This window comes from Micromys minutus (assembly GCF_963924665.1).
Source record: "Micromys minutus genome assembly, chromosome: 5".
Classification (NCBI taxonomy): Eukaryota; Metazoa; Chordata; class Mammalia; order Rodentia; family Muridae; genus Micromys; species Micromys minutus.
Genome location: NC_137974.1, coordinates 54,230,797 through 54,257,747, shown reverse-complemented (window position 1 = coordinate 54,257,747; position 26,951 = coordinate 54,230,797). Strand labels below are relative to the sequence as shown.

The 26,951-nt window shown below is 34.1% G+C and overlaps 1 protein-coding gene across 2 annotated transcripts in view; it reads right to left on the bottom strand.

Moving 5' to 3' along the window:
* Positions 1 to 26,951, bottom strand: part of TBC1D5 (TBC1 domain family member 5) — a 446,523-nt gene that overhangs the window by 280,648 nt on the left and 138,924 nt on the right. For both annotated transcript variants that reach the window (XM_080917354.1, XM_080917355.1), the window contains exon 4: positions 13,045 to 13,176. In XM_080917354.1, the coding sequence (XP_080773480.1) occupies positions 13,045 to 13,141 (97 nt within the window). In that variant the 5' untranslated portion in view covers positions 13,142 to 13,176. The remainder of the gene's footprint in view (positions 1 to 13,044; positions 13,177 to 26,951) is intronic.

Here is a 26,951-nt window from a genome sequence, read left to right as displayed (position 1 = left end):
TTTCTTTCTTTGTGTTATTTGTTAATGTTTCATTTTCTCTCTAAAAATAAAATGCCAGTTCTGGTGACCAATCAAAAACAGCATCAAAGCCTCCAGAGAAACCAAATTTAGTAGAGGTTTCCCATACCTTTGTACTCTGGGCCCTGGGCTCTGTATTTGGCAATCTGCGGTTTCTGGGAAGTGCTCATAAAACTGCAGGTTTCCATATAGTCTTTCTATATACCTAACCCTCCCTCCCTTTTGCTCTCTTTTTTTTCCTTCATACATTCACATTCTCTTAAACCCCTCCCTCCATCAATTAAGATCACTCCCCAGGAATGGCTGCTTTCTAGTTTTCTGAATTTAAAGGCACTCCAAGTTAGAAACACAAAATTAAAGGTTCAACAGTACTATCCACTTGAGTGAGAACATACCTGACCAGGGATTCATCATTCAGTGTAACATTTTCTATGCAAACAGATGCACACAGCTTCCAGTCAACATCTGCCCCACCCCACTCACCCCACCCCCTGTGACTTAACCCTGTGGCACAGCTCTCCATACCCAAATACTGTCCAGAGAGAGCTGGTCTCACAGAAGTGCTGTCACTCCAGAGTTCACAGGAGAGACCAACACTTTTGCTCCAGTAACTGCCAAAGAGGAACATTTCAGGAGCCCACAGGGCACAGGAACCACAGAGCACCCAGAAACAGGATTCTTCAGGTTTCCATCAGTGCCCAAGAGCTAACTCTGGACAGCTCTACACACCCAAATCCCCATACACAGAAAACTGGTTTCCCAGGAGTGCTGATACACCTAAGATAACAGGCTCACAGGAAGGACAGGCACCCATAGAAAACATTGACACATATAAGAAAATATAAAATACAAAAAGCTCCTAACCCAAAACATACAGGAAAGCCTGGACACAATGAGAAGAACAAACCTAAAGAAAACAGGTACAAACAAAAGCAAAGATTCCAGTTTAAAAAAACCAGTAAATATCTTCAGCAAAATTATAGAAGAAAACTTCCCTAACCAAAAGAAACAAATGCCCACGAAAATAAAGGAAGCCTACAGAACTTCAAATAGATTGTACCAGAAAAGCAATTCCTTTCATCACATAGTAATCAAAACACTAAATGCATAATACAAAGAAAAATACTAAAAGCAGTTAAGAAAAACAAGGTCAAGTAAAATATAAAGGCAGACCTATCAGAATCATACCAGACTTCTCACCAGGGATTCTAAAAGCCAGAAGATCCTGGTAAGATGTCATAAGACCCTAAGAGAACACAACTGGGAATCCCAGGCTACTGTATCCAGCAAAACTGTCAATTAACATAGATGGAGAAAACAAGATAGTCCATGAAAAAAATTTACTCAATATCTTTCCACAAGACCAGCCCTACAAAGAATAATAAATGGAAAACTCTAATACAAGGGGGGAAACTACACCTAAGATAAAGCAAGAAAGTAATCTCTTTGCATCTACCCAAAAGAAGGTACCTACACAAACATAACTCCACCTCTAACAATAAAAATAACAAGAACAAACAATTACTTTTCCTTAATATCTCTTAACATCAGTGAACTGACTCAATTCCCCTGAAAAGACATAGACTAAAAGACTAGATACAGAAACAGGACCAAGCATTTTGCTGCATAGAGGAAATGCACCTCACTGACAAAGACAGACACTACCTTGAGTAAAAGGCTGGGAAAATTTGTAAGCAAATGATCCCATGAAACAAGCTGGAACAACTACTCTAATATCAAATAAATCAATTTACAACAAAAGTTATGAAAAAGATAAGGAAGAAAATTTCATACACAGCAAAGGAAAAATCCACCAAGATGAACTGTCAATTATGAATATCTAATCTCCAAATGCAAGGGGACCTACATTCATAAAAGAAACTTTACTAAACCTCAAAGTGCACATTGTTCCTTACATAATTATAGTGGGATAGTGGGAGACTTCAAGAACCCACTATCAGAAATGGACAGATCATGAAAACAGAGACACAGTGAAACTAACAGAAGTTATAAACAAAATGGATTTAACAGATATCTATAGGACATTTTATCTTAAAACAAAAGAATATATACTCTCTTCTCAGCACCTCATGGTACCTTCTCCAAAATTGGTGATATAATTGGCCATAAAACAGGCCTCAACAGATACAAGAAGACTGAAATAATCCCATGCATCCAATCAGATCAACATGGAATAGGGCTGGTCTTCAATAAAAAAAAAAAAAAAAACAACAACAACAAAAAAAAAACAAAAAACAAAAAACAAAAAACAAAACAAAAACAGAGAGCCCAAATACACATGGTAGCTAAAAACACACACTACTCAAGAAAGAAATAAAGAAAGAAAATAAACACTTTTTAAGAATTTAATGAAAATGAAGGCACAGCACACCAAAACTCATGGAACACAGTGAAAGCAATGCTAAGAGGCGAACTCAGTTCTGCATACCTCCAAAAAGAAACTAAAGAGAGCATACACTAGCAACTTGACAGCACACTTGAAAGCTCTAGAATAAATAGAAGCAAATAAGCCCAAGAGGAGTAGATGGTAGGAAATAATCAACCTCAGGGATGAAATCAACCAAATTAAAACAAAAAGAACTTTACAAAAAAACAAAAAACAAAAAACAAAAAAACAAATAAACAACCTTAGCTAGAGGGCACAGAGACAGTATCCAAATTAACAAAATCAGAAATAAAAAGGGAGATTTGATAGCAGAAACAAAGGAGACATATATATATATATATATATATATATATATATATATATATATATATATATATATCAGATACTACTACTAAAGCCTATACTCAACAAAACTTGGAAATCTGGAAGAAATGGATGATTTCCTAGACAAATACCAGGTACCAAAATTAAATCTGGATAAGATAAATCACCTAAACAGTACCATAACCTCTAAAGAAATAGAAGCAGGCATTAAAGGCCCCACAATACCCCCAAAAAGCCCAGGCAGATGGGTTTAGTACAAAATTCTATCAGACCTTCAGGAAGACCTAATACCAATACTCTTCAAACTACTCCACAAAATAGAAACAGAAGGAACACTACTCAATTCATTTATACACAAACTACACAGAGACCCATATATGAAAGAGAACTTTAGACCAATTTCAATTATGAATATTCATGCAAAAAATACTCCATAAATTTTTTGCAAATTGAATTAAAAAACACATCAAAATAGTCATCCATCATGATGCAGAAGGCTTCATTCCAGCAATGCAGGGATTGTTGAATATACAAAAATCCATCAAGGTAACCCACTATATAAACAAACTCAAAGGAAAAAAAAATGACCATCTCATTAGATGCTGAGAAAGCATTTTTAAAAACTCAACACCCCTGCATAATAAAAGTCGTGGAAAGATCAGGAATTCAAGGCCCATACCTAAACAGAGTAAAAACAATGCACAGCAAACCAGTAGCCAACATCAAGCTAAATGGTAAGAAACTTGAAGCAATCCCACTAAATTCAGTGACTAGACAAGGCTGCCTACTTTCCCCCTACCTATTCAATATAGTATTAGAAATCCTAGGCAGAGCAATCAGACAGCAAAAAGATGTTAAATGGATAATAACTGAAAAGAAAGAAGTCAAAATATCACAATTTGCAGATGACATGATAGTATACTTAAATGACCCCAAAGATTCCACCACAGAACTCCTACAGCTAATAAACAACTTCAGCAAAGTGACTGGATATAAAATTAACTCAAACAAATCAGTAGCTTTCCTGTACTCAAAGGATAAACAGGCTGAGAAAGAAATTAGAGAATCAACACCCTTCACATTAGTCACAAAGAATATAAAATACCTTAATGTGACCCTAACTAAACAAGAAAAGGATCTATATGACAAAAATTTCAAGTCCCTAAAGTAGCAAACTGAAGATCTCAGAAGATGAAAAGACCTCCCACGCTTATGGATGAGAAGAATCAACATAGTAAAAATGGCTGTATTGGCTAAAGCAATGTACACATTCAATAATTCCAACTTAAATTTTCGTAGAGTTAAAAAAGACAACTTTCAAATTCATATGGAATAACAAAAAAAAAAAAAAAAAAAAAAACCCAGGATAGGGAAAACTATTCTCAACAATGTAAGAACTTCTGGGGGAAATCACCAAGCAGCCTGGGTGCAGAGAGATCACTGGCAAGCACGCAGAAAGTGTCGTCCCCCCCCCCCCCCGCGCGCGCTTGATTCAGGGAACCAGTAACCCAGGCACTCAAACCATCCTCCACCAGAAAGAGCAGACATCCAACTACACAGGCCTGATGAGAAGGCATTCACAGTAGCCAGGGAGCAGGAGATCCACAGACACAGGCCAGGAGCAAGGGAGAGGCGAGAACCAATCACTGAAAAGACCACATATAAACAGAGACAACAAGATGGCAAGAGGAAAGCGAAAGAACGTTCGCCAGGGAAACCAAGACAACCTGGTAAAACCAGAACCCAGAACTCCTATCACAGCAAACAGTGGAATGCCAAACACTCCAGAAAAAGAAGACTCAGACCCAAAATCATACCTCAAGATGATGATAGAGATCCTTAAATGAGAGCGGGAGAAAGAGCATAAAGAATTAGAAGCTTTTAAAGAGGAAACAAGAAAAACACTCAAAGAACTCAAAGAACTAGAGGAAACCAGAACCAAAGAGATGAAGAAATGGAAGAAAAAATTTAAAAAGGAAATAAACACAATAAAGAAAACACTAAAAGAGACAACCCTAGAGGTGGAAAGCCTAGAAAAGAAATCAGGATTCAGATGCAAGCTTTTCCTACAGACTACCAGAGATGAAAGAAAGAATCCCCGGGGGCCGAAGACAACATTGAAAACATAGACAAAACATTCAGAGAAGATGCAAAACCCAAAAAGCTACTAACCCAAAATGTCCAGGAGATCTGGGACACGATGAGAATAACAAACCTAAGGATAATAGGAATTGAACAGGGCGAAGAATATAAACTAAGAGGCACAGTAAATATCTTCAACAAAATTGTAGAAGGAAACTTTCTTGCCCTTAAGAATGAGATGACCATGAACATAAAACAAGCCTACAGAACTCCAAATAGGTTGGACCAGAAAAGAAATTCCCCCCGACACATAATAGTCAAAACACCAAGTGCCCAAAGCAAAGAAAGAATACTAAAAGCAGTAAGGGGAAAAGGTCATATAACATATAAAGGCAGACCAATCAGAAACTCACCCGATTTCTCAACAGAGACTATGAAAGCTAGAAGAGCCTGGACAGACATCATGCAGACCCTAAGAGAGCACAAGTGCCAGCCCAAGCTGCTATACCCAGCAAAACTATCAATCACCATAGATAGAGAGACTAAGATATTCCAAGACAAAATTAAATTTACACAATATCGGACCACAAACCCATCACTACAACAAATTATACGTGGAAAGCCCAATACAACAAGGGTAACTACATTCTACTAAAAACAAGAAAACTTCTATGAAAGAAAACCAAAAGAAGAAAGACATACAGGCACAATTCAACCTTCAAAAGTAAAAATAGCAGGAAACAGCAAACACTATTCCTTGATATCTGTTAATGTAAATGGACTCAATTCCCCAATAAAAAGATATAGGCTATCAGAATGGATACATAAACAAAACCCAGCATTTTGCTGCATACAAGAAACTCATCTCAGAGACAAAGACAGACACTATCTCAGAGTGAAAGGTTGGTAAAAAGGAGCAAGTCAGAGTGGCCACTCTAATATTGAATAAAGAAGATTTTCAACCAAAAGTTATCAAAAAAGATAAGGAAGGACACTTTTTACTCATTACAGGGGAAATTAGTCAGGAGGAACTCTCAGTCCTTAAAATAAATGCTCCAAATACAAAAGCACTCGTATTCATAATAGAAACCCTACTAAAGCTCAAAAAATGCATTGCGCCCCACACAATAATAGTAGGAGACCTCAATACCCTACTCTCACTAATGAACAGATCATGGAAACAAAAACTAAACAAGAACACTGTAAAATTAGCAGAGGTTATGAACCAAATGGAAATAATAGATATCTACAGAACATATCGTCATAAAACAAAAGAATACACCTTCTTCTGAGCACCTCAAGGCACCTTCACGAAAATTGACCACATAATTGGTCACAAAACGAGCCTCAATAAATATACGAAGGTTGAAATACTCCCATGCATCCTCTCAGATCACCATAGTCTAAGGCCTTTAATAACAACAATGACAACAAAAAGCCCATTTACACATGGAAACTAAACAATGCTCTATTAAACAATAGCAGGGTCAAAGAAGAAATAAAAAAAGAAATTAAGGATTTTCTAGAATTCAATGTAAATGAAAAGAAACTTACCCAAACCTATGGGATGCAATGAAAGCAGTACTGAGAGAAAAACATTTAGCTCTGAGTGCTTCCAAAAAGAAACTGTAGAGAGTATACACCAGCAATGTGATAGCACTGCTGAAAGCTTTAGAACAAAAGGAAGCAGATACATCCAAGAGGAGTAGATGACAAGAAATAAACACACTTAGGACAGAAATAGACCAAATAGAAACAAAAAGAATCAACAAAACCAAGAGCTGGTTCTTTGAGAAAATTAACAAGATTGATAAACCCTTAGCCAGACTATCTAGAGGGTAAAGAGAGAGTATCCAAATTAACAAAATCAGAAAGGAAAATGGAGAAATAAAAACTGAAACTGAGAAATTCAAGTAATCCTCAGATCATACTACTACAAAAGCCTATACTCAACAAAGCTGGAAAATCTGGAGGAAATGGATGCATTCCTAGACAGATACCAGATACTAAAGTTAAATCAGGACCAGGTAAACCATCTAAATTATCCCATAACACCTAAAGAAATAGAAGCAGTCATCATAAGCCTCCCAACCAAAAAAAGCCTAGGTCCAGGTAGGTTCAGTGCAGAATTTTATCAGACATTTACTGATGACCTAATAAAAATACTCTCCAAACTATTCCACAAAATACAATCGGATGGAACACTACCTAACTCATTTTTCTAGGCCACAATAACCCTCGTTTCTCAACCACACAAAGACCGTATGGGGAAAAGAATTTCAGACCAATCTCACTTATGAACATAGATGTAAAAATAGTTAATAAAATCCTGCAAACCAAATCCAGGAACAGATCAAAAGGATCGTTCACCATGATCAATTAGGCTTCATCAGTGGGATGGAGGGATGGTATAATATACCAAAATCCATCAACGTAATCCACCATGTAAACAAACTCAAAGAAAAAAACCACAGGGTTCTCTCACTAGATGCTGAAAAAGCATTTGACTAAATTCAACACCCCTTCATGTTAAAAGTCTTGGAAAGAACAGGAATCCAAGACCCATACCTAAACACAATAAAAGCATTATACAGCAAACCAACATCAAAATTAAGGGTAGGAAACATGAAGCAAACCCATTAAAATCAGGGACTCGACAAGGCTACCCACTCTCCCCTACATATTCAACATAGTACTGGAAGTCCTGGCGGGACAAGTAGACAGCAAAAGGAAATCAAAAGGATACAAATTGGAAAGTTAGAAGTGAAAACATCACTATTTGGAGGTGACATGATAGAGACCCCACAAATTCCTCCGGAGAACTCCTACAGCTGATAAACAAGTTCAGCAAAGTGGTTGGATATAAAACTAACTCAAACAACAAATCAGTAGCCTTCCTTTACTCAAAGGATAAACATGGAGAAAGAAATTAGGAAAAAGATACCCTTCACAATAGTCACAGACAATATGAAATACCTTGTTGTGACTCTAACTAAGCAAGTGAAGGACCTGTATGACAAGAACTTCAAACGATTAAGAAGGAAATAGAGGAAGATCTCAGAAAATGTTAAAATCTCCCATGCTCATGGATTGGAAGGATCAACACTATAAAAATAACTATCTTACCAAAAGCAATCTACATATTCAATGCAATCCCCATCAAAATAACAAGCCAATTCTTCATGGAGTTGGAAATAGCAATGTATAATTTCATCTGGAATGACAAAAGACCTAGAATATCAAAATTCATCCTCAACTACAAGAAAACATCTGCCAGAATCACCATCCCTGACCTCAAACTATATTACAAGGCAATTGTGTTAAAAACTGCTTGGTACTGGTACAGAAATAGGCACTTGGATCAATGGAATAGAATAGAAGATAAAGAAATGAGCCCTCACATATACAGTCACCTGATGTTTGACAAAGGAGCTGTAAACACTCAATGGAAAAAGGACATCCTATTCAACAAATGGTGTTGATCGAACTGGCACTCAGCATGCAGAAGAATGAAAATGGACCCTTTCCTATCTCCTTGTACAAAGCTCAAGTGCAAGTGGATCAAAGATCTCCACATTAAACCAGGTACACTGAAACTATTAGAAGAGAAAGTAGGGAAAACCTTATAACACAAAGGCACATTAGAAAATTTTCTGAACAGAACACCTATGGCTGTTGCTCTAAGGTCATATATCGACAAATGGGACTTAATGAGATTGCAAAGTTTCTGTAAGGCTAAGGACACTGTCAAGAAAACAAAACGGCAGCCAATAGAGTGGGATAAGATCTTTACCAATTCCACATCTGATAGAGGTCTAATATTCAAGGTATACAAAGAACTCAAAAAGCTAGACACCAGAGAAACAATCCTATTAAAAAATGGAGTACAGACTAAAACAAAAAGATCTCAATTGAGAAATATGGAATGGCTGAGAAGCATATAAGATTGTGCTTGACATCATTAGCAAGCAGGGAAATGCAAATCAAAACAACCCTGATATTCCACCTCACACCAACCAGAATGGCTAAGATAAAAAACTCAAATGACAGCACATGCTGGCAAGGATGTGGAGAAAGAGGAACACTCTCCACTGCTGGTGGGGTTGTAAACTGATACAACCACTCTGGAAATCAGTCTGGCGGTTCCTCAGAAAAATGGACATAGTACTACCTGAAGACCCAGTTATTCCACTTCTGGACATATACCCCAGAGAAGCTCCAACATACAACAAAGATACATGCACCACAATGTTCATAGCAGCTCTATTTATAATAGCCAGAAGCTGGAGAGAACACATATGTCCTTCAGTAGATGAATGGATACAGAAATTGTGGTATTTACACAATGGAGTACTACTAAGTTATTAAAGACAATGACTTTATTAAATTCCTAGGAAAATGAATGTATCTAAAGAATATCATCCTGAGTGAGGTAATCCAGTCATGAAATAACAGACACAATATGCAGTCACTAATAATTGGATACTAGCCTCAGAAAGCTCTGAATATCCCCCCCCCCCCCAAAAAAAAAACAGCTAATAGACTAGATGAAGCTCAAAAAAATTTTTAAAAGGCCAAAAAGTGAAAGCCTCAGTCATTCTTGGAAAAAAAAAGTGTATAGAACCCTCTCAGAGTGGGGTACACCTTGATCTTAAACTATTAATAACTCAAGAGCTAAGAAGATAGCCTTGTGGCAATTTTTGGTGGTTAAAAATCATTATGTTTAATCTTTACACTCCAAAAACTTTGACTATTTCCATGTTATGTTTTATTTTACATATGCTTTATGATCTTTGTAAATAGTAAGATTTTAATGCATGTTAGCAAACCTTTAAAAAAATCAAGTACTTTGAAAAATATATTCATATATATTTACGTTAAAACACTTAACAATCTGTATACGTATCTATGTTTTTTAAATAAAGTTGTAAAAAAGAAAAGAAAAGAAAAAGGACTGATAGAGATGAAAGGGTTTGGAACCCCACTGAAGAACAATATCAATCAAACAACCACTCCCGCACCCCTAGATCTCCCAGAGACTAAATCTCCAATCATAGAGCACACATGGAATGACCCATGGGTCCAGCAGCATATGTGGCAGAGGATGGCCTTGTTGGACATCAACAGCAGAAGACATCCTTGGTCCTTGGTCCCAGGAAGGCTTGATGCCTCAGTGTAGGGGAACACCAGGACCGAGAGGGTAGACTGGGTGGGTGGGTGTGCACCCTTATCAAAGCAGTGAGAGGGGAGATAGGATGGGTTTCTGGAGGGAAAGCAGAAAAGGGGATAACATTTGAAATGTCAATAAAGAAAATACCCAATAAAAAGTAACTTTTAAATATTTCTGAGGTTAGAAAGCTTTGAAATAAATAATGTTTAACAGCAAATTTAGCTAGCGTTAAAGTACAAAGTATCATATAAAACACAAAAAAAACTTTAAGATTATAATACAAAATAAAAAATTTTCAAAGACACCTTATAGAGGAAAATCTTTTCTCAATTTTAGTAGAAGTCTAAGTTGTTATACCATGGAGAAACAGGTGGTAATCCTAATGAATCAACTTATTAACATCCTGTAAATTTCCAGAGCATCAGCTTACTCAAAAATAATTTTTATTTATCATTGAGACAGTAAGAACAAATAATTACAAGATTCAAAATGTTGGGTTATTTTGAGTGACATGGTGGATATCTGGTCAACTCTTTGATCAAAAAGACTCTGAAAGGTAGTAAGATAAGCACAAAGCCAGATGTGATCAAGCACAGAGACTATATATTTCAGTACTGGTTATTATTTGGAAAAAAAAGATTTAAAGTGCAATTAACATACAAATATACCGTATGATTTCACATACATATATGGACAGTTGTTTTTTTTTCATATAAAAACGAAAAAAAATAAGGCCTTTAAAAAATCTAATCCCATTTTTTTTTCTAATTTCAAAAGAATTCTCAAAATCATTTACTTGTTCTGTTCCTCTACAAATGGGAGAATTCAGGTTTGAAACAAGGGAAGATTGCATTACTAATGGAATCTCTAACAGAGTTGTTTTTAATTGCAGATGACTCCAGGCAGAAAAGCTACAAATCCAAATGCAATGTTTATCTGTTGAGACAAGAAGTCATTGTACAGTCCACAAATTCCCTCCAGGGAATTGCAGCCAAGTAAAAAGAGCTACAAAATATTTCAACAGACCCAATGTAAGACACAAATTAACATGAACTCTAAAACTGATGATTCTTTAGGTAAATATGACAACCCCAATAAAATATAATACACAATTTGTGGGTGTGCAAAATGCAACCAAAGAAGACCAACTAGGAATTGATGTAAAATGTTTACGTCTAAGACACACAAAACTTACTATGGTTAGTAACCTTTATGTCTTAGAAAAACTAGTCATTTACATATCTTTCTTTCCTTATGTGCCTGAGCGTATGTGTGTTTTGTATATATTTTTAACAGTTGACAGCTGTTTTAGAGCATACAGAGATGCCAAGCTGAATGAGGGTCTTGATTACTTCAAGATTAGCTATCTAAAGTTTCTATTCATTTTAAGTGTTGTTAGTTGGAAGAGTCATTAGTCACTTCCTTGTCTCATAGAACATCAGCATACATTTACATTGTTAATGAACATTTGGGGTAAATGAATTAATGGCACTTTAAAACATCAATTCAGTCCTAATAACTTGGTATGTCACAGAAATTTTAGGCTAGGATATAAATGAAAATCCCTTTCAGGAAAGGTAACTACTCATTCCTGTAGACAATATAAGATAAAATTAATTTAAAATGTTTTTAACCAGGTTTGGAAAATGCTCAATATTTAATGAAATAGCCTACAGGAAAAAATATTCACTTAAAACACAACGGAAAACAATTTTCTCCATAAGCATATGAATAAGAAATATTGTGAAATGTACTGACAAAAAAAAAACCCAAAATTTTTATGTACTTCTAATACAAATATATATTTACTTTTAAAGGATTTATGGAATTATAGGTACAGCTTGCAGGCATTAAATTTAAAGGATATATCATAAGAAGAGTTTTCAGGCTTTCTAACATGTTAAGATACTTAAACTGAAATAATCAAATATAATTTCATATCAAAATATAAACAGCAGTCTTTAGGGTCCTTATATAACAAACAAAAAATAAAATCACAAAAAATTTTAAGGGCAAATGTTAATTTCTTCAACAAAAATATCAACAGTATTTACAGGATGTAGAAGGCATTAAAGTATCACACATGCACCAACACACACACACACACACACACACACACACACACACACACACAGATGTACACACACAACACAGAAATAAAGAGCTTTTGTTCAACAGAAATGACCATTTTAGGAGTCGGTTTTTTAAATTATTAAAATGTCATGGTAGATCTTACCATCAGTATACAGGTAAAAATAACTTTATTTAAAGCATAAAAGAGAATTATTTCAAGTAATTTATTTGAAGTAGATCCTCTAACCTTGATATATGTATTTTATAAATGAAAAATACAAGTAGTTATTTGAGCAAGCACCTTTTAAAATGATTACTGAACTCCTCAAAAATAAGGAAAAGGCATTAAGAGTTTTCACAAACTTGTCTTTTTGAGAAAGTCTATCATGAAGTAAATATGAAAATTTTTTTATAATTCAGATATAAACATATTTAAAAGAACTGAACCACACATACCTTTCAGTGGTTTGCAATTTGAAAATTTTACTGTACATATCCACAAGAATGTGATACAAATTTCAATTATTTCCAAGAAGAAAGAAAAAATATGGAGAATAATTTAAAAGTGCAACCTAGAATTGAGCTCAGTTTAATGTAGGGAGAGGAGCAAATTACCTGAAAACTCAATACCAACAAGCTTAGATTCTTCAAAATATATTTGACACGGGGTATTTTGTATTTCAACAATGGCTTTCTATGTTAAAGAGATTCTTTGGTATATGACTTTTCTTAAAAAATGACAATGTGATATTAATCATCTGGCTAATGCATCTTTTACCTTCAATAAAAAAGGGGACGTTTCAGGTCTTCATTAGCATCAACAACATTCTACACATACCAAGCAAAGTATTGTTAAATTTGGTTTGATTTGCTTTGTGCAAAAACTTACACCACAGTGTGAACAGAACACACTGAGGGCCCTCTGTTAAGTTCCTAGCATATGTGCACAGCATCTGCACAGAAAACTTACCTGTTGGCTTATTTGAATAACTGCACAAGGGGTCAATGCCTACTTCTTGTTCTTCCGACTGCAGAGGATGTCTAGTTTCAGACACTGACTTATACATTGCATAAAGTGAAGACAGTCACCAAGAGTAATCGCCTAGATGAAAATAAAAACAAAAATGAATATATTTTCTCTTCTCTGGTTGGGAAGGAATGCTAGACAAAATGAAATGATTTATGAACTCTGTAGATATCAACAAGCTTTCTATAGGATACAGGACCCATCTGTTACTGCACATTGGAGGACTTGTGTAAAAAAGCAAAACCATATAAAAAAGTTCTATGCAAACAATACTTAAAAAAATTCTGGACTTCATTTATAATCTTTACTTCAATGTGGAGTGACATTTATTTTTAATAAAGTTTATATAAAAACCTTTACTGATACTTTTGGTAAAATCTAATTTTTAAAACATTGTTAAAAAAAGCAAAAATTTATACTTTAATAAAAACATTAAAAACACAAAAAATACAGACAATTAAAATTCCTTAAAATAAAATTAATACAAAATGACATTGCTAAAATGTTACTGTATGACACTTGATACTTGTGTTTGCTGTGGACATTTAGAGTACATGTCATCAATGTGAGCCAGCATGGAAAACACACTGATTATGTACAACTGTCAGTAAGTTACAATAAATTATTACTAAATTGTCATGAGTGTTATCCTTGTGTCTAAATTGCAATTTCTAATGGATGTCTAGTACTCCATTATCCAGTTACTACAGTATATGTAAACAATTCCTGATTAAATAATTAGGAGGCACTCAGCCATTCACCCCACAGACCTGTCATACTCATGACTGCTTTGTTTTTAAAATGCTATAGTTTGAGTACCTATACTAAAACATACAAGAAAATGTAAAATTCTGCAGTGTCAATGCATGACTTATATCTAATAAAACAATTCTGTTACACTGTAGTTGTTTGATACTTTGTGAGGTGACCAGGGCTTTCCAGAGTTTCTCTGACAATTCCACCAACTAACCACTGAATGAGACATCTAAAAATATGGATCAAAAAGAATTGTCCCTCAATAAGTTGGTACTAAATCAACTTTAGAAAGGTGATTTATACCCTATTCTACTTTTGTACTTTCAATATTCATAAAATACAAATTAAACATGCAAACTATAATGTTCCCTACAGGCCACAATATGAGGACATTGGTTTACTTGATTAATGATCAATGTGGGAGGAAACCTCTATATATGTGAAAAACATAATCACATTCATCTTTGCTAAAGATGCTAAGACACTAGGGATTTTTTTTTTATTCTTAGAGATGGTTAAAATTCCAAAATGATTCAATAAAATTAGCATTAAAAATTCTTTAGAACAATGGCTCTCAACCTGTGGTTCATGACCCCTTTTGGGTCAAATGCCCCTTTCACAGGAGTCACATATCAGATATCCTGCATATCAGATATTTATACTATACTCCATGAAAGTACAAAATTACAGTTATGAAGTAGCAACAAAATAACTGTATAGACTGCGGTGACCATGACATGAGGAACTACTGTACTGTATTTAAGGATCACAGCATTAGAGAGGTTGGGAACCACTGCTAGAATGTGACTTGTCTATGGTAATAACCAAAAACCAGAAAATGAAGTTAACTATAATCATACAATATTCAATCACTCTTCTATACAACGAGAAATGTATGATATCATCATTTATGCTTTCTTAAATTTGGAAGCATAGAAATATATATTCTTATATCTCAGAAAAGATACATATTTCCTTTGTTTTTCTTATTAGGTTACACATTTTTTATGCTCTGCAAAACACAAAATTAAAAACTTGAGACTGGGTTTCCTCTAATTTTTTGAAGCTACCCAAGTCTGTATTACAAAGTAGAATATTAAAAATATTTAAACAATTATGTCTATAATCATTTAAATCATTATTCTGAATAAATTATTTATGCATAAATGTCAGACAAAAACACCCAAATTGCTAATCTTATTGGTCTGATGAATTTTCTAAAATTATATATTTTCCGTTCCATTACACCTAAAGTTTAGCTTTAAAAATCTGACATGAAATTAATACTTGCTATACAACCTTATCACCTAGCTTCTCTGTGGGTGAAAATACATAAAGCTGAAAAGCATGTCTCTTAGACAATGAAAAATTAAATCAAAAATTGACAGATGTCAGTTACCTTAAATTATGCTCATCAGTCTCTAAATTCTAATAAAAATATCCACGTTTTTAAACAAATCATGTAACCTTGCTTTCTTAAATTTGGAAGCATAGAAATATATATTCTTATATCTCAGAAAAGATACAGATTTCCTTTGTTTTTTCTTATTAGGTTACATATTTTTATGCTCTGCAAAACACAAAATTAAAAATTTGAGACTGGTTTTCCTGTAATTCTTTGAAGCTACCCAAGTCATAAGAGTTGACAAATTGGGCTGAAATTCTCATTCGCAATCTAAAATTAATCTTAAAGACAGGTGTACTGTTCTTCAGATGTCTGGTTTTTACAAATACTAAGTCTGAATATGAAAGTATCTGAAAAAAAGCTGCATGAAAAGTTTCATACACTAAAAAAAGCTTACAATACAATGGCTAATTCAAAATTTAAAAATTTATTGTGAATGTTGGGATTTAAAGTATATTAAATACATTATAAGTTTTTTTGTGTAGAGTAAGTACTTTTTTGATGAAAGGTTTCATTTACTAGCAATGGGTGGGTGAAATCGTCCCTGTAATACATTGATGTCCTATGCTTAACGTTTAACGCAGTATCATACTTTACATATGATCAAACAGCATCAAGTTCTAACTCATCCATTCACACTGGCTGTGAGGCTTCACTTGCTCCAGCTTGTACTCATCCCTTCACTGCTTTTAACATTTACTTAGAACTAGATTTCTGATATGCAAATTCTAAAGACATATTATTTTTTAAAAAATGCCCACAGATGTTTTTCAATCATTTGAATTCTTAACTAATGTCAAAATAAAAAATAAATAATTAGATCAAGCACTAAAACACAAAGTGGTGTTCCTTTACACACAAAAACCACGGTAAACACACACCAAAGAGATTCAAAAGACTATTTTTCAGAATTTTATAACAAGAAGACAGCAAAAATAGTAGGCGTTATATTTAGACTGTAATCAATATGAGTTGCATTTAAATTAAAATGTGATATAATGCCTCTAACAGAAAGCTTCTTTAAGAAACCCTTAGCCTTAGAAGCTTTATTGTCATATTTAAAAGCATATTTAAAAGCAATTGAACATTTTCTATACCTTTTGGAAAAGAATAAAACCCACCATTTTTTATTTAGAAATGGTAAAAAGTTAAGGTAAATTTCTAGTTTAAAAAGAAAAAGGCAATGTTCTTTAAAATATCAATTACAAAGAAGACAAGATTAAAAGTAGGAAATTCCATTTAAAAATTCTTTCACTCTTTAATGTAGGACAGCTACATGGCCTTGAAATAGGTTAATTAACTATTAAAGTAGATCATTTTAAGTCTTAATATTTAATATTGTTAGATTGTATATCAAAGTAGTTTTATTATTTATTTACTCCAAACCTTTATAGAATACTTCATTTGACAATAGGGGGTCTGAATCTCACAAGATAAATGCATTTACAATGCCAAATAAATTATATATAAAAGCATTTGTCTGAATACATGTCATTCAACATTAAATCTCATCCATTAGTAAAATATTGAGACTCATTTCTCTCAACCGGAATGAAATATCAATTGTTGTCTAATAATCAGTTACAAGCCTATAATAAATTTCAACATCAAGAATAGTCAATGATCAAAAGCAAATTAAAATATTATCACCTATAGTTTTTACACTGTTAAAGTCTTAAAAACAATATGTAAATGAAAATATAGAGTATGTAAAAGATTCATAGTAAGAGTAAAATGCTTCTCCTATAGAATATTAATATACTTGGCATTTCAGTATTCAAATATGCTTTAAAGTACCAAATCATCTTTTAAAACCTTTTCCAGGTATTTTCATGATTTCAGAGCTGTCTTCAGATGTAGAAGATGAACAAGTTGCAATATGGAGGGTTTCTATAGTCCCTACCTACTTGCTGTCAAAAGAGCAGACGCACTTATGTCTCACTTAAGGATACTACTGCTGTGGAAACACCATGACATTGGCAACTCATATAGAGGAAAGCATTCAATTGAAGCTTGCTTACAGGTTCAGAGGTTTAGTCCATTGTCATCATGGAGGGAAGCATGGCAGCCTGCAGACCAACATAGTGCTGGAGAAGGAGCAGGTAATTCTACATCCTGATCAACAGACAGCTGGGGGGATGGACATGGAAAAAAACATAGACAGACAGATAGACAGATGCTGAGCTTAGTTTGACCACTTTAAGCCTCAAAGCCTACTCTCACTAACACAGTTCCTACATCTTCTATATAGTGCCATTATCTGCTGATCAAGCATTCAAATCTAAGTCAATGGGGGCCATTTCTATTTAAGCTACCACAATGGGCATCTTAGAAAAAAAAAAAAAAAAAACAACAAGAGATAAATAGGTAGAAGCAGTTAAAAAACAAAACAAAAACATACCCTTAAACACAGAGGATAAACAGGAAGAAAGTGGTTTTGAGGCTGGATTTTAAAAATTAAGAAATTAAATGGACATGGGAAAGAACTGGTGTGAGAAGCCCTCTTTTGATTTGTGGGGCAAGGTTATCCAAGATACTCACAAAACATAGAGCCTATTGCTTTTATTCCTGGTTGTCCCCAGAGGGAGAAGGTAAGTTCCTATTGCTGATGACAATATGAACTTCAAAATAGAGGCCCTGAGGCTGCTGAGCTGAAAGTCACCTTAAAGCCTCCTCCCTGGGAACTAGTTTTCATGGTAACAGAAAGCAACATTTAAGCTTCCAAAGGAAGGAAGCAGCCAACAGTCCTACACAGCTACTATTGACAGTGAACCTCGATGACCGGCACGGCATGAGCAATCAAAGGTGTCAGTAGCACACACACCTTAATAGTAACTAACAGCTCCCTAATTGGACTAAGAACTATGAAGCAAAGGGGATATTATACTGGAAAGCTTGATAACTACTCAGAACTAATACAGTCATTTTGTTAGAACAGTATCTATAACCACTATTTCATTAAACAAGCACAATATTCAAAACATTAATATTTTGTTCTATATTGGGTTTTGAATCTCTGAATATTCAATTATTTTATGTATATCACTGCATAAAAGATATATATCATCTACATATATGTATATCACTGAATAAAAGACACTTGTTTCTTTTTACAATACATGGAGACCATTATGGAAAACAATAAACAATAAAATGCAGAGCTGTGGATCCAAGTCTAAGTGGGCATATCCATAAAAATACCCTCCCAAACCTAAAAACAAATCTCAAGGAAGATTTATACTACCGGGAACAGAACATTTATAAGAGCAATCCTAGTACTAGCAGAATCTACGCCCACAAAGTCTTAGCAATGGGACTGCCCAAACATAAAGGGGAATGAGGACAAGAACAACAGATATGCCCAAGTGCATAGGGAAAGACCATGGACTCAAAGAATTTCAGCTGACTATGGAATGCTGAGAGTAGAAGAAATACTCTTCCCCAGAAAATAACACACAAATGTTTAGTCCAATACCAAATGGTCAACCCTGAGAACACACATACAAGTAGCATTATGAAGACTGAGTAGCTTATATTTAGAAATATACACACATACATACATAACAGCAATTAGTAAAAATTGAAAACAGGCCATGAAATTAAAGAGAGCAAGGAGGGATATGTGGAAGGGTTTGGATGAAGGAAAGAAAGGGGGAAATGATTTAATTGTATTTGAATCTCAAAACTAAAAGAGATTAAGAAATTGCTTTTAAAAGCTTGCAGGAATGGCAAGGTATTAAAAAGAAAGGCTTGTAATGCCTAAAAATTCTAAAGTTCTCCTAAATAATAAACACAGGTGATTGGTTATTTAAATGTGGCTGTAAGCATCCATGGGCTATGTTTGTTAAATTTCCAGTTACCAGAAAAAAGGAATAGTTGAAGTTCCACCTTCATAGCTCTTGAAAAGTACTCTTCTGATTGCTGTAGGTACAATGGGAAATGCATCTGAACCCTACCCCTCAATTTCATACACTCGACAAATATTCTCTTAGATACAGCTAGATAAAAATATTTCAATTGCTACTCCTTGAATTTTATACAGATACCACAAGCATTTTAATACTTTCCAGGTATTAAATCAATTCTATCTGGTTTGGATAAAATAATGGCACATATAACATGTAATTTAGTTTGTAGAAAAATCAAACAAAATTTCAGAAGAAAAAAATAGCAGTAGCAGTTTATCCAATTATATTAAACTGAAAAATAGTACCACAATTAAGAAATAAGATTTGTCCCATTTAAATATCAAATCAAATAAAACAATTTGTAACAACAGCAAAACACTTCTCTTGGGAGGGAGGAAGGAGGTTTGTTTTCAGTAATATACAATCAATTGTGACAAAATATATCAAGATGTCTGTATGGATGTGAAGTTCGTCCACTGCTTTTTAGTAAGTAGCAGTACTAGAAATTAAAAAGCAAACAAAAAACAAAAACAAGGTGGATACTATTGCTCTATTCACTGATAAGAATCCATCAAAATTCAGGCAACTTTTCATGGCTGTGGACTAATCAGTGAGGTAATAGTGAGTAAATAAATAGCCTAGAAGATCAACTAAGAGTTTATATAGTGAATTTTTTACTGCTACATTAAGTATAAGCAAATCACACTGGACTTTTGAAGTCATTATAAAATAGTGTGAAGTGTGGTACTGTGGTTGACTGAAATCCCAAATGCTATGGATTCTGCCAGTCACTTTACAATCAACTTGACATCACACACACACACACACACACACACACACACACACACACACACACACACACACACACACAAACTTATGCTTGCATGCAAATGCTAGCTACCATATTTTATCTGCACTAATGCTATTTTGGCACAAGGTAGGAAGCTGTCAACTTTGTTTGCTCCAGGGCCTCTCCTCTTTCCTAGTAAGATTAGAAAGATTAAAAGAAAGAGCCTAGTCCAGAGAAATCTGTGCATTTGACTTATCGAGTGGTTCAAGCGGAAGTATTTGCAGGGTTGGTGGGGAGTGGGGAGTGAGGGATGGAGGGGGTGGGAATGGGGGAAGAACCTACTTTCTATTTGGACTTAGAGTTATCAAGTTAGCTCTAGAATGTACCAGTTCAGAGACAGAAAAATCCCACAGCACTTTTGTGGAGCTTTTAAACACTAAATTTTTAGAAAAATTCCTGAGAAACTAATAATGATACAAATTACTATGAAATTGGCAAATTTCTTGAGTAAAATATCACATAAATAAAATACAAGGACCATGTAAAAATCAATGATGATATGCCATAAAGTAATAATTGAAATTCACCAAATAAATAAGGTTAGGGGAAAATTTAACCACTAGAATTCCCAAGTATACTTACACTTCATGAAAAGAAAAAAAAACTGAATTGCAATAATAAAAGAAAGTATTTCAGAGTAATATCTAGTCTACTTTTGACAGAAAATATATAATATCCTTGGTTAATTTTAGGTCTATTTTATTAAAACTACACAGAGATAAATATAAATAAGGAATAGCATATAACTAACAACCTCTACAATCTTCTTGGGTTCTAAGATGTGTTTACTTTTACTTCAATTATTTTCTAAGGACATAGTTAAATTCTAGATAAACAATGACATTCTACAAGAAAGGAAATATTTTAAATTCACATAATAATTTTTCATGATTGACAGAAAGATTAAATAAGTTCTTTATGGGGCCATAACTAAAAGCTAAGCACACTATCAATGTTCCTTATACAAACCCTGACAGTATTAATATATATATAAAAATTCTTCATAAAACATCAGACATATAAGGTTAGATTGATCTCAGTTAAATAAAAAGTTACTTTAGATGATGCCAGAGGGGTGGGCGGGAGAGGGCAAGTGGGTGAGGAAAAAATTAAGAAAAAAAAAAGAGAAAGATTGTGATCAGAGCTTGAAACAGACTGTAAGGAGGGTGTAGGCATCCCCCATGCCAGAGGAAATCGTGTGTATGAACATTCAGGGACAAGAAGCTGCATCTTTTTCTGTTCAGAATATAGAAAACACGGGGTTTCCATCAGGCCCACGAAGAAGAAAGATTAATAACTGTCATGGCTTAGGGGACATAGTAAAATTTTTACAAGAGAAATCAGAGGGCACTCCCACCCCCCCCCCAAAAAAAAGGGTCTAACTCTATGCCCGACAGTTCTACACCTCCTTCTGCAGATCAGGCTGGCCTCAACACACAGGGCTCCACCAACCTCTATCTCCAAACTGCTGACATTAAAAATGTTCATGACTATGCCTGGCAAGAATACCCTGAAAGGGAGCTATTCTGCTGGCTCTGTACACGTAAATTATATCAAGCTGCAAGCCTTAGCACTTCATTCCACATGGTCTTAATAGTCAGCTAGACACTCATCTTTGCTCAACTTCTTTCCTAAATGCTCAGGAAACTGAGTCTTCTATAGCTCCCCACAAAGCATAAAGTGATTTGTTTTATTAATCTCTTTATATTTTCCAAGAATAAAGGAAAGAGAGGACTTGGTTTACTCATCACTAGCATGGAAGAACTTGAATGAAAATCAGTACACTTGAGTGTAATTCCCAGACAGCATGCTCAGATGAGCTACAATGAGTGGAGGTGCAACTTCACCGGTCAGCACATGTGTAAAGTTTCAGTCATCTTTCTTTGGTTTCTTTCCCTGTGTTCCCAGAAGCATACAAGATATGCTTGCATTTGATTTATGTTATTTTTCTACAGAATCTGAGATATCTGTTATATTGTTTTCAGTAACAATCACAAAAAATATGACAAAAACACTCATTAAAAATTCATAGAAATATCCTGCAAAATGGCCAAGTGCTACAAAACTGTTCCTCATCCAAAGGCAGATTCAACCAGAATTTACCTATAAAATGGTGAAAACTGTTGCTGGAATACTCCATGTTCTACTGAGGTGCACTATATATTTTAAACCCAATCTTTAAGCATGTCTCCTATGAGATAGCAAACTAGATGATTAGATTTTGGCTCCCAGAAAATGAAATTCTTTTTAAAATGCCAGCCGTGAAGATCATAAAATACACAGAATGAAGGGGAAATGGCTTTACAGTAGATGTATGTATGAGAAGACACCAGGCTACATTTATCAGTTCAAATAACAATGTGATCTAACCTTTTTAAGTAAAATCAATGTTTAGGATAATTTAACTAAAGTAAACATTTCCTGCTAATGCTATGTAATTATAGTTAAGAGCTCAAAAGATAAGGGAAGGGAGACAATGCAGAGAAATGTTAAGAAGGGAGATAAAATAGTTTTAATTAAGAAGAAGATTTGCAACTATTCACTGAAATATGATCCTTTCCTATGAATTCTATGAAGAAAAGGGAACAGTAAAAGTGCTTTATAAATGTTCAGATAAGACATTATAGCAGACAGAAGAGGTCATTCTTCCTGTTAGTAAAGTTACCCGCCTACCATGGAAACAGAAAAAAGTGGTTAAATATAAAATATGAAAAAAAAATAACAATAACACTTCACATTTAGATAGTTCTGTCCAATTTACAAAGGCTTTCGTCATTATTTTACATCTCAAAGGGCATGACGCTTTCTGCAAGGGATCAAAAAATAGTTCTAAGATTTGGGTTGGAAAAATCTTTTAAATAATGCAATGGCTTATGGCCTTCAAATAGACCACAACATAAAAACACAAACTATGAAGAGGGAGCAAGAACAGTTAATATGGGTGGGAGGAGGGAGGAGAGAAAAACTATAAGAAAAAAAACCTAGGAGAGTGAAATGTATGAATAAAGGAACCAATCAGGTAGTGCATAGAGACTGTGAATGTTATGTGTACATTTATGTGTAAGTACTTACATGTTGTGACTATGTAGAGCCAGTAACATAATGTATGTCACCCACAAGGAAATGTCAATTAAAATAAATGTGGTTGTTTGTCCAATGCGTAAAAGCTGAAAAATATAGAATATACCAAACATGCATTAAGAATTAGATGAGCCTGCTTATGGTTGAAAAGCCAGATTGTTGCAACAGAGCTACAGAGTCTCAGCTACTCAGAGAAGGAAGAGGGAGGACACAAAAGCCACAAAATTAAAACACAGTAGAATAAAAGAGTGAGAGAAAATAATGGGCAAAGTTTCAAACCAAGCCCATTTCTGACAGCAGATTAAACTGGAACAATTATTCAGTACAAAAATTAGATATGTTAAGAATGTGAAGATGCCAGTTATGCCAGATCATTAGTTACAAATAAACTAATAGCTCCAGGTTAATTTACTTATATTAACTATAGGAATGCTTAATTTCTTTCTCACTGTATTATGTTCCCAGATCTTGGACACCATATTAACTAAGCTGCCATAACTAAGCACACCATATTGACAACACTATTTTACAGCTGCCATCCTCATATGAAGATAGCCTAGCACCTAGCACCATATGGGTGGAAGACAAGGTGTTTATAATGGTAATCAAGGTAAAATTGTGTTACCAAGACAAATTCTAATCCAACAACTGTTTGTTTGTCTATTTTGTTTGTTTTAATAAAATAGACAAATGTGTACTTGTGCACAGGGAGAAATCAGTCTTCAAAGGGACTGTGAGAATGTCCTGGAAGACAGTCTCCTTCATAGATGTCAAAAGAAATCACATCCTGTAACACCTTGAGCTCAGACTAGGATTTGAAACTGTTTTTCTAGTTTGTAGTATTATGTCACAGCCATCTCAGTTTTACTATTTTAACTTCCCCATTTTACTTTTTAAGAAGTTCAATGACAAGCCAGGCACCCTGAGGAGGCTAGTGAGGAAAAGACTCTTCTGAGGACAAGCCAGATCAAGCTGGGCAGTTACACAGTTACTATTATGCTACAATAGCATTAAGATGAGAGACAACAAAAGTAAACACAGCAGCTTCAATGAACTTTTTTATCATTTTAGAAAAGCAAGAACAGTATTAGATATAAAAAGATTTCTGCATTGTTTTAAGGTGGATGGAGTATCTAATGACATCAACAAACATGAGACATCATAAGGTCTTCTACTCCATTTTCAGTGTCAGTATCCCATGTAAAGCACTCTTTGCTACTTTGTCTGTAGCACAGATCTCAATCCTCTTCCTCATTAAATTATCATCAGATTGCTCACAAGCCTCTCCTAGCCATGGAGAAGTATCTTTTAAGTCCTTTCTCTGATTTCAATATTACAGTAAGAAACTTGAAAGTGTATGCAGAGTAAGATGCAATATCTCACACTAGAACCACAGTTCTCCTGTGGCTAAAGAAGCCAAGTCTGATGGTAATCGATAGCGAATTGGAGAACAATTTAGAATATAATCTCAAGATTTTATACCCCATCCAAAAATTAAAAAAAAAAAAAAATCACAAAGGAAAAATAAACTAAAAGCAACACTAGGTTTTCCCCCACATTCAAGTTATAGATGTGCACAATTTCAAACAAATTACAATGTAGATAGTATTTGTACCTAGTAACTCAAAAAGTCTTTGGAAGCATAAGCTACTTAAGTAATTAATTACAATGTAGAGAAAGAATACTGTTAATAGCATAAGTTATCACTAAACACACAGTAGCATAGTCATAGTCCCTTAAGTAAGTCTAAGCTTATTCCAGCAAGCAGTAATTATCCCACATTCTAAACAGGGCACAAACCTGTGATTACCTCTTACCACAAGCATGGCTATCCTAGAAATTTGTTTATAGAATCTTAGGTAAGGATTCTAAAAATATAAGCTACTTAGGAGAGAGCTTTTATTTAATAAATCATTTTAATAAATTTCCTAAGATTTTTTTTATACTCTCAACAATTGTATTAACAGTTTCATGGACAAAGTTACCTATATGTTTCATCTTATAAAAAAGAAAACAAGCATTCAATTGCTAGAGCCTAGCTAGCCAAAATTAATTTAAACTAACATTTTTCTCTTCTGTGATCAGATTCAGTTCTATATCTTAGTAATAAAACTAGGTTATTAATTCTCAGTAAATATTTTTCACTCTAAATATTATTACAATACAGGAGAATATTTTGGTCACTGTATATATAAAATTCTAGTGTTACTCTATCTGTTGGCTCCCAGAGAAAACACTTCTTATTAGTCCTACAATTAAATGATTCAGCAACCATCCACATTATCTTTGCCTTTTAACAGTTCCAATCAGTAGCAGATCTAGGTGTAATCAACAGCAGCAGGGGGCTTTAGGAAGCAAAACAAAACAAAAACAGTAGGAATCTTTACTAGAATGCAGCAATTGATACAAGGGAACATTATAGACTACTTTATTCCAAATTAACAATAAGATATTACAGTCTGATTTCATAATCAGAAGAGAAATAAGGAGGACAACTTTTAAATACCCGAAAAGAGGAGAGATTTCAAGCTGGTAATAAGGCTAAAATGAAAAAAGAACTGTTTTCCGATGAGCCTCTTGAATCTCTGAAGGGTCATTACTTCTGTTTTGGTTATTTAGCACCCATTTAGCTGACAGACTAATGTTCTCCTTACCTCCTACTGCGACCATACCTAAGCAATTTCATTATTACATACTTATAAAAATTAAAGCTTCTCACAGAATAACTGCCAGTGCTCTTGCTCTTCTTTAGAAACATTTAAATTTTTACCAGCACCATCAGGACAATCTTAAAATGTAATTTAACAAAATGTTCCCATTTCTTTCATTTTGCTGTTTCTGTTTCCCTTGCCTCGAGCTTATGGGATGCAGTTACATGCTGTCTGCTGCCGATCAATAACATGCAGGTAGCACAGTGATTTATTTATACAAGGAATCAAAAGCCAAAGGTAGTATGGTATGATGACTACACATTTTAATGACACAAAAATTCACAAATGGAAATGTTACCATAGTAACAACCTAAAAACACTGCACATGAGGATAGATGACTTCATGATAAAATTCTATAGCTGTTTACTGTAATACATGTAAGAGCCATCTATGAAACCTTCATTCAAATCCCTTTCTCTGCTAAAAGGGACAGAGTATGAGAAATGCAGGTGACAAGTTTATAATCATGACAATTTCTTCTTTTAGTTCTTTGAATTTTAAAAAACAATAAGACATATAAAATAAGTCAATCAATATGTAAAGGACCTAAACAATATTCCAAACTATAATATTAGATTTTATACATACTAAACAGTAGAAAATAAATGTACCTGGTGGCAACTGCTTCTAATGTCTGAAGCACTAAAGTACTTTAAAATGACAGAAAACAAATTCAAAACACTGCATTTAGTATCTAGCAGAACATAAAATGAGATGTCAATAAAATATTACCAATGATCTGCACATTAGTACTTGTCTTGAAAGGTACTCTGTCCAACAATGTTCCTAGACTTCTGCTGCTGAGGAATAAAAACACTAAATATAAAAACGTCAAGAAAAAGCAGCAGAGAATGCTGGTATTATGTTATCACCCAAAGGACCAAAGTCAGTTTGTGATTAAATTTTTTAATATAAAAACTAACTCTGAAAAATATTGTCACTCTTTAAGCTAATCTGATATAATAAATACTACACATTTATTTAAAAAGATATGCCATAAACATTTAAAATAATCACTGTCTCACCCTATTTAAATGCAAATTCTTAGAGAAGTCGAATAGTATTTTTTTTAAATACTTAAAATTTATTGTGCTAAAATATAATATTGATCATACTATAATAACTCAAGTTATTAATA